Genomic DNA, 20,005 nt, shown 5'->3' on the forward strand with positions numbered 1-20,005 from the left:
GAGAGAGAGAGAGAGAGAGAGAGAGAGAGAGAGAGAGAGAGAGAGAGAGAGAGAAAACATTCCTGAGTCCTGCTTCCAGAGTTTCTGACTCATTCAGTAGGAGTGTATAGAGAAAAGATGGCACATTTGCATTTTAACAAGTTTCTAGGTACTGAAAGAGACCCTGTAGGTGGCTCTTAAGAATGCCTTGTGAAAGAGACTGTATCAATGGAGTTGACTAATTATCTTGACAATGTTGTTTGAAACTTCACATCTGCAGTGAGTATATACAGACTTTTTCCTTGAACCACCGTGGACCTGGGCATCCTGGAGCCAATCTCTATGGATACTGAGGGGCAACTGCATTGTTTGCTGTATTTGTGGGTCGTCAATAAGTTAACTGACTCCTTGGACTACCATGGGTGGAGAGAGATAAGTGACACTCACTCAAGTGATGATATTATACATTGGTGTGGCCTTTGGAAAACACTCAGGCTTTGTTGGTAAAGTATAGCATGGACACACTCTTTCTTTTGTTTTTCAACACAGGGTATTTCTGTGTAGCCCTAGCTGTCTGGGAACTCACTTTGCAGACCAGGCTGGTTGTGAACTTAGAGTTCCACCTGCCTCTGCCTCCCTAATGCTGGGATTAAAGGTGTGTGCCACCAATTGCCCAGCATAGCGTGGATATATTCTATGAACTGATAGTATACTTAGGAAAATGATTAGTAGGAAGGTGTCATACAGTTTGGAGCTCACTTAGCTTGTCATGCTGCCCAGTGTCATCAGACTTGGTGCAAGCCCTGCCTGACTTCAGCCGTGTCTGTATGTGCCTCTGGGTTAAGTGCTTCTAGCCTAGGTGTTGGCATTCTGTACTTCTCTCGTTAGAAGATAAGGTACAGAAGACAAAATCAGGAGTGGAATACAGAAATAAGGATGACTATGTTAAAACTATTTACTTTCTGTGATGAGAGAGAGCCAGGGAGATATTATCAGTTCATAGGAAAGGTCAGAACAGCAGGATGTCTGTGAAGTAAAGGAATGTTGAGATGAATAATAACCAGGAGCAATACTGGCTTCTCATAGTGGGGAAGAAATCAATTAAAGGACCACCAGACTCCGAAGACTTTATGTATTTATCAGGAGCTGCCATTCAGCAGTGCTGAAGACAGACTCCAGGGCCTTGCTCATACTAAGCACCCTCTGACACTGACTATAGCCCCTGCCAGCGCCAGCCGTGTAGAAAGTCACAGAGTAGCTCGGGGAGGACAGACAAGGCTAGAACCCAGGGTTTAGACAGACAATGTGTGCAGCTTTCCACTGGGAAGCAAAGGACTTTCATACCCCAGGCCAAATGCTGTTAGATGCCTTAGCATTGAAGGAACCTCACAGCTGGTGCTCAGCCCTAGGAAATCAGCACTGTTGGCAAAAGCCTTGTAATCCGGCTTGCCAGAGGCATACACAGGTTTTAGAGGCAAAAAAAGCTAGGGCGTCACAGGTGCCAGTTAGAGAGTCAGACCATGCTGTGGGGAGCGTGGGATCCAGAGATAAATGTGATGGGAGCAGAGGCCTGTGTTTGCCTGGAGTAGACTGGGTCTCAGCTCTCCCCCTTACCACATTCCCAAGTATGAGCCAAGTTTCATTCTGCCTTCCTCCTCGTTTCAAAGGCAGGCAGACAGACAAATGATAGATATGTGTATATGTGGCATATGAAAGTGTATATAGATAGAGAGATAGACGTGTACATCAATATATATCAATATACATACACACAAATCAATAACTAAGCTCCCTCCAGGATCTAAATGCTTCTCAGAGGGATCTTCTAGGCCCTAGGAGCACTGAGTTACAGTTTGGACAGGACAGAGAGACAGTTGGACTTGCTATTCCAATTTCTTCAGGCAGTTCAGAAGCCTCTCATCTAGGTGAGATGAAATTCTCCTCTACCCCAACAACAGCCAGTTACTTCATGGGTTTCTACCTGACATGGCATCTTAAGAAGCTGATAGCAGTGGTCTCTGTCTAAAGGCCAGCCACAAAGATGGATGGGGCTCATCAGAGGCACAAAGTGAACGTGTGTATGTAGTGTGTAACCACCTTTGTGTGTGTGAGTGTGTATGTGGATGTGCATGTATGTGCATGCATGTGTATATGTGTGTGTATATATATATATATGTGTTCGTATGTGTGTGAGTGTGTGCATGCGTGTGAGTGTGTGTGTGCGTGTGTGTGCGTGTGTGTGAGTGTGTATGTGTGAGTGTGTGTGCATGTGTGTGTGTGTATGTGTGTGAGTGTGTGTGTGTGTGAGTGTGTGTGCATGTGTGTGTGAGTATGTGTGTGTGTGTGTATGGAGAGAGAGAGAAAAGTTTAAAATGTCCGCTTTAGCATTCTTGCTCATATGGTTAGTTTTATTCTGACATTTTGCTACATGGTTTTTATTACTCACATCTGATCTTGGCGGATGACATCACTGTCTCCTCCTCCCCCTTCTTTGAGATTTATTGACCATTTTGTACAGTCTCATTTTATCTTCTTTGTTGATCTGTTACTTGTAGCTCTTTGCTTGGCTATTTTAGGGGCTTCCTCTTTGATTTATGCCACACATCTTTAATTTTTCTTAGCCTACCTTAAATCAACATGTGGCACAAGACTCTTGTGATAATCCACCTCGGTTTCTTTTCATCTGACCTTTATGCTAGGCTTGTCTTATATTTCATGTCTCTGTGTATTATAAACCTGATCTATTACTATTTCTTTTGCCCAGTCAAGAATATGGTAGAAACATTTAAGTCATAAGAAAAGTATTTGGGATATTTACTATTAGATAGCTCTCATACTAGGCCATTGACCTTTCTGATAGATTGGCACCCCCATCTCGAGTTATCATTTTCTGGAATTGTTTCAATGGACTTCCTTTAGCATTTCTTTCAGTGAAAATCACTAGGGACAAGTTCTTTCAGCTTTTATGTCTTTTTTTTTTTTTTTTTTTTTTTTTGTCTCTCACATGGGCAATTTTACTAAAAAGCAAAACAAAACAAGAGCAAAAGACTGAAACCCCAAACAGAAGTTTACCCCACTGAAGGGAGGTCTCCAGAGTCAGGCCACCCTCCATTGGGGCTAAGTGTCCTGCTACTGCACGAAGGGGTTGGGGATGGCCTCCGTGCCATCTGTGGGCAGATGAGCACCACCGAGGTGCCACAACACACTATGAGCCCCAGCTGCCGCTTGTCCTCCGTCAGCTTGTCCTGGTCATCGGAGTCTCTGTATACTCAGTGGTTCCGTCTAGCACCAGGATACTGCGTGCTTCCCAGCCTCCCAGGAACTTCAGGATGGTCTTTCTTTCTTCCTTTTTCTCCTCACCCACTGTCTTGTCACCATGCGCCCGCTTTTATGTATATTAAGTCATCTTCTTTTGCTGCATCTACCCTGGATGTTGCATGTATCTTCTCTCAGTTCAGTTCAGTTCAGTTCAGTTCAGTTCAGGACTCTGCTCCCCTCCTCCCTCCCTCACAGGAGTTGCTCCCGTTGAGAGCTCTGCTGTTAAATATGTCCATGTTCCTCTCTGTGTGGTTTGTCATTTTTCTGGAAAATTTCCTCCTGATCACGGGTTTTGAGCAGCTTCATGGACTGCCCTTTGACGTAGCTACCTTCAGCTTGTGTGTGGTGTCCACTGAGTTTCTTCAATATGTTGGTTTATAGCTTTTAGTAAATTTGAAAAAAATCTTAATGTCACTTTCTTTAAACACCCTTTTTTTGGTTTTGTTTTGTTTTGTTTTTTTTAATCTGTGTCCCTTTTTCCCTCTCCTTAGGGACTCTAGTTAGATATATTTAAGCCTCTTGAGAGTGCCTCAAAATTCACTAAGCTTTTTGCTTTTTAAATTTAAGTTTTCTCTGTTTCTTTTTCTTAAAACAAACAAGCAAACAAACAAACAAACCTGATTTCTATTTGTGTGTGTGTGTGTGTGTGTGTGTGTGTGTGCGCGGGTGTGTGCGCGTGCTGGCACACATATGGAAGCATGTGTGCAAGCACATGCCCATTCTATATGTGTAGACGCCAAAAGAGGGTGTCGAGTCTCCTGAGTTGGACTTACAAGCACTTTGTGAGATCCCATCATGGACGCTGGGAACCAGACTTGGGTCCTCTGCAAGAGCAGTAAGCATTCTTGTTTCCTTTTGCACCATTTCTGCTGTCAGGTCTTCGGTTTAGTCATCTTGTTCTCTGATAACTCCCCTGTGGCTCACTCTGTATGGTTGCCATCTCAGACACTGTAGTTCTGACTCCTAAAAGTTATTTTAAGTGGTTTTAAAAAGTAATTTTTACATCTCTTCATAACTTTTTGAACATTTGAAATAGCATGGAAATAACTTCTAATATCCTTTGTTTTAAAAAAAATTTAGACTTATTTATTTTACTATTTTATGTCTCTGAACATTTTGCTGACATGTATGTCAGTGTACCATGTCCATGCAGAGGTCAGAAGAGGGCATTAGAAGCCCTGGAACTGGAGTGACAGAGCTGGAGTGACAGAGCATTGTGAGCCACCATGTGGGTGTTGGAAACTCAACACTGGTTCTCTTACCACAGGCCATATTTTCCTGTATGACTAGTCATCCTGATGCCAGATATTGACAGTTTTCTACATTTTGTAATTGATCCTTGACACAGTTAAGTGACTTGAAACAATGTTATCCTTTTGCATCCTTACTCTTTAGTTTTATGAGTCTCCTTGTTTATGATTAGTATTTTCTCACTGGCAGAGCAAGACCCTCTGAGTTCTGGCCACTGTCTTGTGAATTAGATAGTCAACCAGTCTGGATGGTAGGAACAGGTGTTGTTGCCAGCCCTGTGTGAGGGCAGGTACAGCCTGTTATTGTACCAATTCTTCCCTGGGCCCTGGGTACTTGGCTCCCATGTAAGGACCTATCCAAGCTCTGCTGAATACTTGAGGAAAACTCCACCACGCTCCAGGGTTCTCTTCAGCCCTCTAGACTACTCTCTCCTACAGAGTCTAGCTGCCCTGGTTCTTCCCACCCACGGTCATGTCTGAAGTCTGATGAGCAAACTCAGCTCTGCCCATGTTGTATGTAGATGAACTCATTGCTTCTTTATGGGACAAAAAAAGTCCTCACTGGTAGCTGGTCAGGAACACTCAGAAGATTCCCAAACTCCCCATGTTTCTTCTCCTTTGTAGTCCAGTCTCACAGAACATGTAGGTGCTATGTAGAGAGCCAGGGCTCCTTTCTCTCCATTCCTTTCTGGTGGTTCCTCAGTCTTTTCTAACCCTTTGCTTAGTCTTTAGATCTTTCCAGCCTGTTTCCTCTGGGAAGAGTGGTGAAGTTCTTGTGGACCTTTCGATCTTTATTCTTGAACCATCCTTGAAGGGTCATGTTTATTCATTCAGAGCAATTTCATTTTTTTTTTAAAGTTCAGTTAACTTTATTGATGTGTGCACATAGGTGCCCATGTATACATATATGCCTATGGGTGCTGGAAGGTGGTATCTGGAGGTGGAGTTACAGGCAGTTGTGAGCTTTTTGACATGGTGCCGGGAACTTGAACTTGGGTCTTCAATAAGAGTAGCATGCACTCTTAACTGCAGAGCCATCTCTCCAGCCACAAGAACACTTTCTAAGATAAGCTGGTGTAGTGTATACCAGACACCCAGAGTCTTTAAGCCCCACATCTACAGTTCCTCTTTCCACTGGTGAGAATCCAGGAATGTCCACAGTCAGGCAGAGATGGTCCAACTCTAAGCACTTAGACTCAAGACTGTGAGACAGTTTTTATTTATCAGAAGCAATTTGCATCCAGGAAGAACTAACTGGTCTGGCAACACCCTCAAGTGTTCAGCCACTCAGAGCAGAATTCTATTCTTACCATTTTGCTAGTGAATCCCTCTTGCTTGTCCAACTCATCAAGTTGCTTCAGGAAAAAGATGGAATGGTGGGATCCATCCACACCCTCTGCTTCCGGTAGGACTGTCAGCAGGTCCTATCACTGCTATCTTTACACTGAAACTCACGGGGGCTCAGCATGGTTTTCATCACAACACCTGCTTGAATGAGTATAAAATTCTAACTTACTCCATAGAATATGTGCCTTATGCTGTTGTGACTCAGTAGAGGGGTCAATTACCTTCTATGGCATCTCTTGAAAGTTTACCTCTAGTCTGTGCCATTCCCAAATATGAACATTATCATCACAATAAATGAAAAGGTGGGTTAAATCCTAATATTTATGTTAGTTTAGGAAACTAACGAAGGGCTGGTGAGATGGCTCAGCGGTTAAGAGCACCTGACTGCTCTTCCGAAGGTCCAGAGTTCAAATCCCAGCAACCACATGGTGACTCACAACCACCCGAAATGAGATATGACTCCCTCTTCTGGAGTGTCTGAAGACAGCTACAGTGTACTTATAATAAAAATAAATAAATCTTTAAAAAAAAAAAGGAAACTAATGAAACACTCACAGGTTCCTAAAAAAGAAAGAGAAACCCTTGGATGGAAATGGAGACCCTGACTTGCGTTGTATTCAGCTTTGCAAATTGCTCTTTTTTTTTTTTTTTTTTGAGACAGGGTTTCTCTGTATAGCTCTGGCTGTCTTGGAACTCACTCTGTAGACCTGGCTGGTCTCGAACTCAGAGATCTGCCTGCCTCTGCCTCCCAAGTGCTGGGATTAAAGGCATGTGCCACCACTGCCCGGCTGCAAATTGTTCTTTACTTGTTAGGTTTCCTATAACTGTTCTGTTATCGCTAGTATCATGTGATGTATCGAGCAAGCCTGGGTTCCTGAGCTGCTGAACACCTCTGTGGTGTATCTCTGGGCTAAAGATTTAGAAACTCCTACTTTCCCACGGGTTCTCACACTTTAAGCTCTCTGTACACCCTCTCACATAAATTTGCCACCAATCCCCACCACCCCTGTGACCACCAAGGCACAGTCTTTCTGCTGTGGTTAAAGCCGAGAGAGAAGCCATGACTCAATGACAGTCCTGGAGAAGCTGAAGCTGAAGCTGAAGCTGAAGGTGGAGCAATGCCCCAGGTGCCAGAACTAGCCCAGGCCCAGTTCCCAGAAGTCCCTTCTCCAACTGAACCTGCTCCTGGGCTTAGCTGACGATCTGCCAGCACTTAGGAGCTGTGGGAGCACTATCCCTCTTCCCCACAGGTGGAAGCTGACTCTGATTCCCTCTGGATGCAAATGTTTCCATCAAACATGGCCTCATATAATACCTGTAAAATAGTCTCTTAGCACAATCATAAGTTGATATAAGTGCGCATCAGGTACGTTTATTTTTCTACAAGCAGAAAGGTAAGAAGGGTCTATTTGACAGGAAAAAGAAGTATGTTTCATATTTTGGTGATCTTTTACAAGTTGAAACAGGTCTATATTTTAAAGGAATGTCTTAATAGCAGATTAGAATTGTTTGGGGGATGGGGAAAAAAATTTCCTCTAACAAGGAAATTTAGTTTATTCTCAAGTTTAGAAAAGGTTGAGTTTAATTATAGATGGCAGCAAAGAGCAGAAAAAGGGACCTTGAAAATGGTCCTGGGGGGTGGGGGTGGGGAACTAAGGTAACATTTTCTGAAAGGAGAATATAGTCAGGTAAATTTATGGAAATAAGGATATGAAAAGGGAAGGAAGGGCTGGGGCTATTCCTCAGTAGGAGAGCCTGTGTTCCATGTACAAGGCCCTGGGGGGAGGGGGGGCAGTGAGAGGGAGGAGGAGGAGGAGGAGGAGGAGGAGGAGGAAGAAGAAGAAAGTCCTCTTGGCAGTGATGACAACAATTGGGGCATATTACCCCCAAATGTGGCATCTCAGCACCTGAGCAGATAGCATCAGGAAGGTCATTGTGACCTTGCCCTGCTGTTCCCAAAGAAGACAGACTGCAACTAGGGCAAATTAGACCTTCCCGTCATCTGCTATAAGACCTTGTTGTGACCTCAGAGGAGAGGGATCGCCTCTTCTCTAAGGACACAGGGACTCAGGAAAACCTGAGCACTGCCAGGTCCTTCCAAGTTGCTGTCATGAGGCTGCGTCCTCCTGTTCAGTCATCCGTCTCCACCACTTCATCAAACCTGGCATGGAAATATTCAAGTGTGACTGTGTCTTAGGATGCCATTTCCTTGTGAACGGAGGCTCCTGCATCTTAGAACACTGATATCAAGTAAATGTGTGTGCCTTTCTCTTGTTGCTCTGTCTTTTGTTACAGGGGCCATAGCCACAAACCTGGTGATGAGCCAGCGAAGGAGACTTTGTCTTTTCTACAGTGGTACTTTTTGACTCGACCTAGAAACCCTTTCTTCTTATAGTTTAGATAGTCATAAAAATGAAGTTATTTGGGGAAACACGTGCTAATAGGGACTGCATGAAGAGGATGTGCCTCCTCCAGATAGAAACCTCAGAATCAGCTGCCAGTGACATCGTACCTCAGATAGGACTTTTCAAAGCCCAGTACAAATACATGCAATGGACTTGAAATTATTCTGACAGTAATCCTAACACTTACAATTATGGCATTCTCTAGAGCAGCTATCTAACAGGAGCAGGTATTTTGATTTTGTATACAAAAAACACAAAGCAGACATTGAAAATGGGTTAGAAAAAAAATAATAATGATAATGATAATGAATGTAGGGGAAATCAAAGAAATGAGGTATAAATTGTGTATCGTTTGCTACTTCCTTGACTATTATTGGTGGCCAGGAAAAATGGAGACCTACCAGTGGGCCCTGAACAATTCTACTATTAGGTGAAAAGAGGGTTGAAAATGCTTTGTTCTCTCCTTTTGTTCTGTAGGTATTATTACTTGGCATTCCGAGCACATCAAACACCTCCTGCTAACAAAGAGAGCTGTGTTGCTATCTTGGAAAAGTCCAGACTAGATCACTGGGTCCTGGGGAAAACAAAGGTAGCTCTCTCTCTCTCTCTCTCTCTCTCTCTCTCTCTCTAATTCTGTCACCTGGGATGCTTTCCTGTCATTGACAGCTAGCAAAAGTGGCTTTGTACCTGGCATACCATAGCAGGCAAGACTCCAACCTAAAGATGGTCTTTGCTGGCCTTAACTCAGAAGTCTGGGGCGTACAAGCCAGAGGTGGAGGGTTTGTACATTGTTCTGTAATCTGAGAACCATTTAGCATCTCTAGAAAGGGATCTTTGAATGCACTTTAACAGGTCCCCCTTTCCATACTTCACAATCTAGCGCACATGCTCACACATAAATCATAGTATCAGCAAAACCTTTTAGGGTTTTGCTCACTTTTGTGTTAGACGTGGGCTGTTAATTGCACACTCTGGTTTTAGTTTCATCATGGGTAGCTTTTCGTTTGAGGAAACATCATGTCCCTTTGGGAGCCCAGGGTTTTATGGTGAATTCTGCAAGGCCAGTTTCAGTCTGTGTGTAGATTTCCTCTATGGAAATTCAATTGCTGGGGGGGTCATGCAGGTCTCCTGGCCTCCATACCATCAGCTGGCTTCAGATTGGTCCTGAACACCTCCATCACAGGCTATGAGGAACAACAAGGGCAGAGCTGATCTGAGAAAATAGTACCCCTAGCTGGTGGGAGGCAGTCCCAGGAGGATCGTCTAAACCCTGCAACCTCATTTTAGATAGGGGATTGTGTTTGCCAGAGATAGTGAATACACTATATGCCTAAGTTAAATCACTGTGAACTTTACTTAGACATCGGCTGTAATATTTGTAACAGGCTGGAGTGGAGTCGTGTTTTTGTCGAGAAGCCTAAACGTAATGCTAAAGCAATGCTTCCCCTTCAGGTTTTCCTCAAATATTACCATGTCGAGCAATTAAATTTGCTTCTGCGAGAAGTCATGGGACGAGTGGTCATGCTGCAGGCATATACCAAGGGCTGGCTCGGAGCGAGGAGATACAAGAGAGCCAAAGAGAAGAGAGAGAAGGGCGCCATCACCATCCAGTCAGGTAAGTGCACTGGTTCTGGCCAGTGCCACCTCTCACCATTTAATTGAGTGCTGGGGTCATTCATCTTGGGCCTCCCCCTTCACTCTCTCCCTTCCTCCCCTTACTTCATCAAACGTTTGTCAAGCACCTATACAAGCCAAGCCTCATACAAGGTGCTGGGAATGTGGTCAACTCGCTGTGGTCTCTGATCTCAAAGATAGACAAACATTCAACTATTATAACACCCTGGTGCAAATGATGAGACAGCTGACCAAAGATGTAAAGCTCCATCACTCCGCATGTGCCTATCTCCTGAAGTGACTGAGGTACTGTACACGTCAGAGTGCTATGGAGATTGTACCATCACAATGGCTACCACCAACCTAGTAGGGTTCTGTAGCACAGCAGAGACTGAGAAACAGAGCAAACAAACCTGTAGGCTTTATACGTGCTATGGTCCTTCCTCTGCTCCTTTATCTTCACCCCCAATTACACCTTCCTCCTGAATGTAAACGGATTACCGGACTAGTTCAGAGCCTCTCACCGCCCCCTCCCTCCCCAAAGCCCAGCTTTAACCCCTGTGCCCAAGACAGGACTTTTTCCATTCTGGCGATAACAGGAAAACACCTTACCTGAGATCAGGGGCTCTCACTTTACTAAATAGAACTCAAAATGATCTGGGAGAGTTTGACTAAAAATGCTTCCTCAGAAGCACTTTTGGAAACTTGACCAAGAAGTCAGAAAGGCCCTTCTTCTACTGTAGTCTGTCTGCTGATTTTGATTTTCCTCAGGGAGACAGCAGGGTGGGGGTGGGAGATGGGAGACGCCGATTGGATTGGAGGTAGAACAGCTGTCAATTCTCTGGCACGCTTTTAGATGAATGTCATTCTTAGCACATGGTTTTCTATTTTTAGCCTGGAGAGGCTATGACGCTCGGAGGAAATTGAAGCAAAGAAGCCTGAGGAGGAGTGAGTCCGAGGCTCACATTCACGCAGGTAATTAAAACATCGTTTGTGCGGTGTCCACTCAAAATGTTCTGTGATTCCATTCAAGTGAGTTCAGAGGGGCCGAAAGGCTAACAACTGAGGAGCGTAGGGGAGAGCCAAGAGTTCTGAGGTGTGTATGTGAGGGTGGGGCTCACATCTTTGGAGAATCCTCCCCGCCTGGGATTATGGGGCACTGTGCAATTCACCAGGGGCCAGGCTTGCTAGTATTGTCCTATTACAATAGAAGAGGAAACTGAGGCACAGAAGGAACGGAGAAGTAACTTACCCATTGCCACACTGCTCGCTAGCAGCAGAGCTCCCTTTAAAATATCAGCTGTTTGGACTGAGCACATTTGACTCGATGCTTGCTACTGGATAAGTCTCTTTCCTTCTTGGAGTCCTAAGTCCCTCGTCAGTGACATGAGAGCAGCCTGCTTTAAAGGTGTGTAATGATTTGTAAGGCCTGCCTGACTTTCACTGTCACACAGGAGGGAGTGACCTCGGGACCCAATATCCATGACTGTGTATGGCTAGTGTAATCTAGATCCTTCTGCAACATGTTTATTGGGAGAGCATTGACTGCATAGGCGAAAGACTCCAAGCCCCAGAACTGGCGCTGCTTATATAGGCCTAGGAGTGATGTGTCCACACCTGATTGGTTGTGCCCTCAGCACCTCATCCACATGCCTCGGGTCAGGCAGTGACTCAGCAAAAAACTCTATGGCACATGCGCACATTGGTTGTTTACCCATATTCATGGGCGTCGGCTTATTGAAACCAGCGCCATTTTGTAATGGCGTTTGCGGCTTCCCCCCACATTCTTTTTTTTTTTTTTTTTTTTTTTGGTTTTTTGAGACAGGGTTTCTCTGTGTAGCCCTGGCTGTCCTGGCACTCACTTTGTAGACCAGGCTGGCCTCGAACTCAGAAATCCGCCTGCCTCTGCCTCCCGAGTGCTGGGATTAAAGGCGTGCGCCACCACGCCCGGCCCCACATCTCTTATAATGGCATTTGCTGCTTCCCACAGTAGCCCTTGGTAGCCTGAGTGCTGTAAGCTCTGCTTGCTCAGTCACGAGCCCACTCCCTGACTCTGATGAGGTCACTGGGCTATTCTCAAATGGAGTGTCCCATGTGGCTGCCAGGCTCTCTTCCTCACTTGAAGCTGCAAATCCCTAATTGAGGTTCTGGAAGAAACAGGATCTTGACCATGCCAAGAGTTCCCGGAGTGCAAGGAACCATCAACAGACTGAGAGAGTGGAGCTCAGGAGTCCAGTGCTGCACTGGGGGAGAGAGGGCTTCAGAGGTCAGTTCCTCAGTCAGGCCCAGGCCAGAGCCAGGCTCTGGGGTGGGGAGTGGGGGGCGGGGGTGGGGTGTCAGTCCGTCTCAGAATTCTTAGGCCATGGTGGAGGACAGGCATCTTCACTAAGAACTCAGACATTTTGGAAGTAGGGGTGCCCTTTAAATGCAAATGTGTCTCACTCAGCAACATCTTCTAATAATTTCTAACCTCTACCACTTCAAAGCCCCATGAAAAGTGAACAAACTCTTGTTACAGCTTAAGGAACAGAACCCCCATGTGCATATTGTGTTCACTACTTAATCCCATGACCCTCAGCATGCGCGTGCGCGCACACACACACACACGCGCACATGCACACACACATACCACATACACCACACACAGACACACAATAAATATCATACACACACCATATACACCACACACACACACACACACACCACAAGCACATACCACACATACGCACATACATATATACACATACTACATATAAACACCATACCCCCCCCCACACACAGTCTTTTCTCAAGAGGATACCAGACTGATTTCAGATTTTGCAATATGTCCAACATATGTTTTAAAATAAAAACTTTTAAACCTATATATTGTCCACCGAATCTGTTATATAAAAATTATGAAATGTCTGAAAGTCATGTTTGAGGGCCAGGTGAACACTGCTTAAAAGCAGAAATGAGCTGGCTTCATTACCCCAGCCTTAAGACAGTGATGAGTGGGTGCACCTCACCCTTGAAGCACGTGTGGGTGGGTTCCACGGAAGGTTCACCTTGCATGTTCTCTCACAGCGCCTCCCTTTCCTTTTCACTTGGCAAGCATTCACCGTCCTTCGCTTCCCAGACAGTGTTCTCACTCACCAGGTAGCATCAAGATGTGTATTGCCAGTTCTGCAGGGGCTCAGGTGGACATGAAGGTCCATGTGGCAAGAAGCAGACAGGGAGTCTCTCTTCAGTCAACAAAATGGACAGAATTGATGTGCCCTTAAAGTTAGGGCTGAGCTCGAGCTGTGAGTTTTCCTAAGGTATAACTGTCCCCTCTTGTTCCTGCCACAGAACTGGCCCCAAATACAACTATCCACATACCTCAAAACTCCAAAAAAAAGCGATGGGGACGACCAGCGCATCCTAGCCACTTCTGAAGTTCATTTCTGAGCGATTATCTTCCCAACAAATCACTTTCTTTGATATTTTCATTCCATGGAGTGCATTTGTTTGTATTTCTAGCTCTTATCCACAGGCCTTATATTTAATGACGTTGCCGAGATGAGAGCTACATATATATCTCACATATATATGTATATATCTCATATATATATGATATATGTATATGTGTATATGCACACATATATGTATACATACACACACTATATACATTATACACACACACATACACACACACATACACACACACATATATATATATGTATGTATGTATGTATGTATATATATATATATATATATGTATGTATGTATGTATATATATATGAGCAGCCCTTGGAATAATCTGGCCTACATGTTGCTGCAGAGCAGCAGAGTGAAATTTGTTTTCCTTTCATCTCCTTCCCTACAAAAGCAGCCCAGCTCCGCTTATCCCTTCCTTAGAACTTCCTCTCAGAATTCCCGATCTATTACAGCACATTCGAATACCAGCAACAAGCCGCCTTTTCATGCTGTCAACCTTTTTCATCTGAAATGTAAATTAATTCTAGCTGGTCTGCCTTGACAGAGATCAAAGTCCACATTAACCTTGCCTGCTTTCTGCTCCTGAGGACTGGGCAGCCACTGAGAGGAGCCGCTGGCCCCAGGATCCTCTTTTCCTCCAGACAGCCCTCAAAGAAGAGCCACCCTTTCAAGGGCTCCCTCCGTGTTCTTTCGTAAAGAACCTCTGAGGCACTTTAAACCAGATCTCAGAATATCTGCCCAGCTAATTCTTGAGCGACAAGCCTGCTGCGTTTAATTGTGGGTTCTTCCCTCGGCTTCGGAGCTTCGAGGGACTGAGTTAAGTGGCTAGTGTCCTTAGTGTGATGCAGAGAGGGACAGGACTCTAGATTTGAAGCCCCTTATCCCGCCCAGTCAGTCTTTGAGGTAGGCGCATTTGCATTTTCAAAATAAACAGATGCCTTTCAAATACATGAGCGGGTGGTCTGGCGATCTCTCCCGGCCCATAGGGTGCGCCCGCCAGCAATCAAATGTTGGAGAGAAAACAGAGAAAACACCCTAGATGATGGAGGACACGTTTCCTGTGAGGCTTCTCTGTGCACTGTAGGGGCTGAGTAGGCAGGGAGGACTCAGGAGCCAAGCATTCTGTGTGCCGGTTTCAGTTTGGGACTGGAAGACAACTTCGAATGTCAGTCACCTTGGCTTGTTTTGTTTTTATTATTGATTAATTCTCAGGGTGGGGTGGGGGAATGTACTCTCTGTAAGAAAACCAGGAGAGAAGAATACACATATTGATATTCAGATAGGATCTCCCAAGTAAAAATAAGTTATATTTATCCTGCTACAAATCTATTACTTTTTGACTAGTTGCTGAGTTTCAGAAAGAGAACCTAGCTGTACTCAATTCTCTGGGGGAAAAAAACGCATATATTCTTCAATGACTGACATCAAAAGAAACAAACCACAGGGGGTTTTAAAACCTCTACAGTGCCAGTCTCTCTCTTTGATTTTTTTTTTTTAAATTGCTCTGCTAATTCAGGATCTGTTTTTAGAACAAAAAGTGCTGGGCCTCCCTCTCTGGGGGTGACACACTCACTCCTTTGTGTGTGGGTCCTTAGGAGTGAGAACAGAATTTTGAAATGTTTTCTAGAAAGAGCTGGCTTATCAAGAACCCAGATGGCTCCTCCCTCCCCCCGCCCCCCACCGAGCTGGTCAGAGCCACCTTGGGTGGTTCTTGGTACACTTTTATTGACTTGCTCAGTGATGTAGGAACAATTTTTCCTTACCATTCTACCATATCATATTGCACACCCGCAACCAAGGCCCTGCCAACACCACAGATGTCATCAGATGGTGGCAGCAGTGCCCATGACTGTGGCCACTTCTCTGATGTCCTCTAAGAGTGTTTTTCACTAAGGGGCACCTTGAGCCCGTGGATACACGTGCTAAGTGAATTGCCTGTGAGGCTTGCTTCAACTGTGTCCTCCAGAAGAAAAAGCAAACACTGTGTCCATATTGCTTGACCCTAAAACTATGGTTTTTACTGTTTAAAATTGCTCAACTGCCTTTTGTTTTGTTTTGTTTTGTTTTGTTTTGTTTTGTTTTGTTTAAAGACAGGGTCTCTTTATATCAGCCCTGGCTGTCCTAGAACTCACTCTGTAGACCAGGCTGGCACCTACCCCTGCCTCCAGAGAGCTAGGATTAAAGGTATATGCCACACACCTGACTGAGCTGCCTCATTTTAAACTTTAAATAACTTGATGTTGGTGCATACCTGTCAGGAGGCTAATCCTGTCTGCACAGTGAGACCCTGACTCAAAATAAAAATTTAAGCCGGGCGGTGGTGGCACATACCAGCCCTTACAGATTGGCAGAGGCAGGTGGAGCTCTGTGAGTTGGAGGCCAATCTGATCTACAGAGGGAGTTCCAGGACAGCCAGGGCTACACAAAGAAACTGTGCCTCAATCAATCAATCAATCAATCAACCAATGGTGTGTGTGTGTGAGTGTATGTGTGTGTGTGTGTGTGTGTGTGTGTGTGTGTGTGTGTGTGTGTGTGTGTATGTATGTATGTAGAGAAGACTCAGTAGTTAAGAACACTGTCTGCTATTCCAGAGTGTTATGAAATATAATGCAGTAGCAAGCAGGGTGGAAGGGGGTATGTGTACCTGTCAGGGTCATACTAAGATATCTCCCCTGAGAAATCACAACAGAAACACAACAGGCCTGGTATAAAGGTTTACTTGGGGGAAGGGAGGGAAATGAGGATCTGGTGGAGGGGTAGAGGCAGATAATAGGAGCAGAGAAGTGGGGGACAGAGAAGGACAGAAAGGGCAGAAAAGAGGAAAGGAAGGCCAGCCAGGAACATGTTAGAACAGAGAAAGAGAGAGCTGGAGTGTTGGGCGATGATGCAAGCTGATGATGTAAGCTGTTGCTTGGTCCCTGGGAGGAGCCTAGCTGGATCACCTGTAAGGTAACACAGAGGACCCAGGTTCAATTCCCAGCATCTCCATCACAACTGACAATGCTCTCTAACTCCAGTCCCAGGGGATCCAACCCCTGCTTCTGGCCTCCCTGAGCACTGTGTGTGTGCATGAGGTGCACAGGTATGCACGTAGGCAAGCATTGATTGCACACAAAATAAAAGTAAATAGAATCTAAAACAAAATGTTAAAGGGCTTGAAATATTTTCAGTGTCAGCACACTTCCCTTCCCCTCCCACTATGAGGCTGTTTCCTTTAGCTTCCATGGTGGGGTAGCAACCCTAGATCATTGCAGTCATTTCTTTGCATTAGAGCTCCATAGACATTGTTAAGTGCAGGGAACCTTAATTTAAATTAGGATATTTGGATTACCCGTCCATTTAGTGTCTCCTGCTTGTTAAGCACTTATTTTCTTTTTTTTTTTCATTTATTTATTTTTTATTAGGTACTTTCTTTATATACATTTCAAATGCTATCCTGAAAGTTCCCTATACCCTCCCTCCGCCCTGCTCCCCTACCCACCCACTCCTGCTTCTTGGCCCTGGCGTTCCCTTGTACTGAAGCATATAAAGTTTGCAATACCAAGGGGCCTCTCTTCCCACTGATGGCCCACTAGATCATCTTCTGCTACATATGCAGCTAAAGATACGAGCTCTGGGGGTACTGGCTATTTCATATTGTTGTTCCACCTATAGGGTTGCAGACCCCTTCAGCTCCTTCGGAAGCACTTACTTTTTTGCAGGGGCTGTCATGATAACAATAGAACTCACCGGGTTTCAAATTCTCTGGCTCTAAAACCGGAGTCCAGAACTTGCTCCCCTCGAGGGATGCAATGTGAACAGGTTAGAACTTCCATATTATATCAACACTCATTAGAAAAGAGTTCTAGAAAAGTCTAAAACACAAGGTCATTTTTTTGTACTATGTATACATGTGCCATTATATAAACTTAGTACTGTATAAAATGTATACAATTAAAGTTGAAAAGTCCTCATCATAGCCAAGGATATGCAGTGGAAAGACTTGTGATTCTTGCAGGATCAAAAGACTGAGCACACAGTCTTTTCCATTCACACACAGTAAAGCTGTGTGTGAGGAGGCTGTTGCTCACACACCAAACAAGAGTAAGGTGCACTGTTAAGGGAGACAGCCAGCAAGCAAAGCCGCTGTCCCTCCCTCCTGTGCCTCAGTTTATTGTTCTACCTCTATTTTGCTTGGTCTTGCCTTCTGACCCATTTCTTAGAAACCTTCCTGGCCATTTCACACAAACACTAGAGTCGGGGAAAGCACAGGTACGAGAACAGACAAGCCCTTGGCTGGAGGGTAGGAAGCAGCTGACTCCTCCCCTCCAGTGTTCTCGGAGAAACATCTGGAGGAAAAATTACTAGGTACACCTGGGCTTGACATGAGCCTTGCAGACAGTGCCATCCCTGTTTTTTTCTGAGATCGGGGTGGAGTGGGGGCTGGGCTGCTCTATCTGCTCTCATGTTACCTGGGTGTCTCCCACTCTGAGCATACAAAGGGCCGAGCTGGCTTCTGTCAGCTTTACATATTGGATAGGAAAATACTCGGATAGTGAGCATCACAACTTCCTTTGGGGAAGTTCCCAAGGCCAAGGCCCTGAGCCAGGAGCTACAGCACCTCCAGAAGCAGGGCATGAAGTGGTTTACCTAGGTGAGAAGGCCCAGCCTGTGGATCCAAGGTGTCTCTGAAAAAGCCACGCCCTTCCCCCAGCTCTAGGTGTGTACACTGTGACGTGTCTGGAGAATTTTTCTCCCTGGAGAAAACTGTTTAGACTCAGACTCTTGGTTTTGTCAGCTATGAAATCTGTCTCAGCAAGGTCCAGTTCTCAGGACTGCTGTAAAGATAATGCAGGTACAAGCTTTCCCGCCTCCATCAGATGGAAGGTAGTGAATGTTTCCCACCTGAAGCCCCTGCCCTCCCTCTCGCTCTCTAACTTCCTGAGAGTGTCTTCTAAGGCGAGCATGCTACTGTTGGAACTTCAGAAAGCCTTCCTTCCTTTCAGTGAAAAATAGCACCTGACAAAGCACAAATACAGTTACAGTGACATCTTTATGATAGAGAGCATTCTTGAGTTTTAACTTACATCTGGGTTGTCCAACAGAGGAAAGCAAGCATACAGTAGTCCCGTGACCAATTTTAAGTACTTTTATTTTCATCTTTGCTTCCGAGCCTCATGGTGGAGAGCGACTGAGGCTCCTGATACCATTTTCCTGCCTCAATGGCTTCAGGCACTTCTCACATCCTGTTCTGGAAGCCAGTAAATCATTCTTTCTGGCTTTCTTCAAAGTCGGAAATTCTAGAGGCCAAGAGTTAAAATATCACCCAGATTGGTTAAGGCTGGTGTGGAAAGCAAGTTGCCTTTCAGATGTCTGAAGTGTTGGAAGACCTCTGTGTACCTATCACATTTAACCCACAGTGACGGGTGATTGGCAGCATAACAGCTGAGTGACGGCCATTTGGCCAGGAGTTCAAACCTCAGCTAGACGAGCCATAGCCGGATCCTTGTTTGATTTGCTGTGGCCGTGAAGTCTACATCTCGCCAAGAACAGAGGCAGAGGCAAGGGTGACAGCTGGTAGCCATTTCTCATCGATAAAGTTGTGATGGTTGAGATGTATAAGCGACCAGAGTTAATTTCACAGACCTTGAGCCAAGTGCTTAGTGTCAAAACCAGCTATGTTCAATGATGCAAACAGCCCTTTGTCAGCAGCCCACCTCCTCCCTCCCCCTCCTCCCTCCTCCCTCCTCCCTCCTCCCTCTTCCCTTCTCCTGGCCAGCTAAAGGAAGCTTAGGTCCTGCTCTCTGAGTAGGTCCCGCCTGAGGAAAGAGAGCACCTCCCTCTTTACTTCTAACAACCTCTTGACAATTTTATTACGATACAGCTTAATACGGTCAAATTGAGTTTGATAAGATTGAGCTAACACACACAAGCAGCACTGCTCCTCCACAGCTGGGACACTGTATTTCCAGAAAGCTCCTCCCTGGTCCTTGGGTCACTCTTCCTGCTCACTGATGGGTTTTCTGTCTCTGTATTTTTGCTCTTTTGAGAACGTTCTATATGTGTGGAGTCACACCACATGCAGGCTTTAGAATGCAATGTCTTCTCTTGGCAGAAGGCTTTCGAAGCTCGCCTGAGTCACTGTGTCTGTCCCTCAGGAGTTCTTCCTTTTCCTGTACCAAGCAAGACTCCTGTGTCTGCTCCGCAGCTGAAGGACATTTGAAGTCGTTTCCAGCTCTTGGTGACCATGAATAAAGAGAGCATTCCACACTTTATTTTTTTTTTTTAAGTTATAGCAATTATATAACTTTGTAGAAAACCAGAACTATTTGAGCCAGAAAGATCCTAGATGGAGAGAGATTCTCAGGGGTTCAGTGCTGGCCGAATATGTGTGAAGACCTAAGGTCCATCCTCAATACTGAATAAGAATACTATTTCCAAGAGGTGGGAGCTGTTTGATTAGCAAGAATTGTATCAGGTTCCTGGCATCCTGTGCCTTCACATAGCAACATGTGCAATTTATATTAGCCTGTTTCCCCTGCCTTACTTCCCTTAATTCTCATCGTGGGACCCTGTGACGAATCTTACTCCAGGTTGTCTTAGTTAGGGTTTTACTGCTGTGGACAGACACTATGACCAAGGCAACTCTTATAA

The 20,005-nt window shown here is 45.1% G+C and overlaps 1 protein-coding gene across 2 annotated transcripts in view; it reads left to right on the top strand.

The window, feature by feature from the left end:
• Positions 1–20,005, top strand: part of Myo3b (myosin IIIB) — a 336,970-nt gene that overhangs the window by 204,754 nt on the left and 112,211 nt on the right. For both annotated transcript variants that reach the window (XM_021150395.1, XM_029484774.1), the window contains 3 exons: positions 8,777–8,888; positions 9,752–9,914; positions 10,808–10,888. In XM_021150395.1, coding sequence (XP_021006054.1) covers positions 8,777–8,888; positions 9,752–9,914; positions 10,808–10,888 — 356 coding nt within the window. The remainder of the gene's footprint in view (positions 1–8,776; positions 8,889–9,751; positions 9,915–10,807; positions 10,889–20,005) is intronic.

The sequence above is a fragment of the Mus caroli genome, chromosome 2 (assembly GCF_900094665.2).
Source record: "Mus caroli chromosome 2, CAROLI_EIJ_v1.1, whole genome shotgun sequence".
NCBI classification, from domain to species: Eukaryota; Metazoa; Chordata; class Mammalia; order Rodentia; family Muridae; genus Mus; species Mus caroli.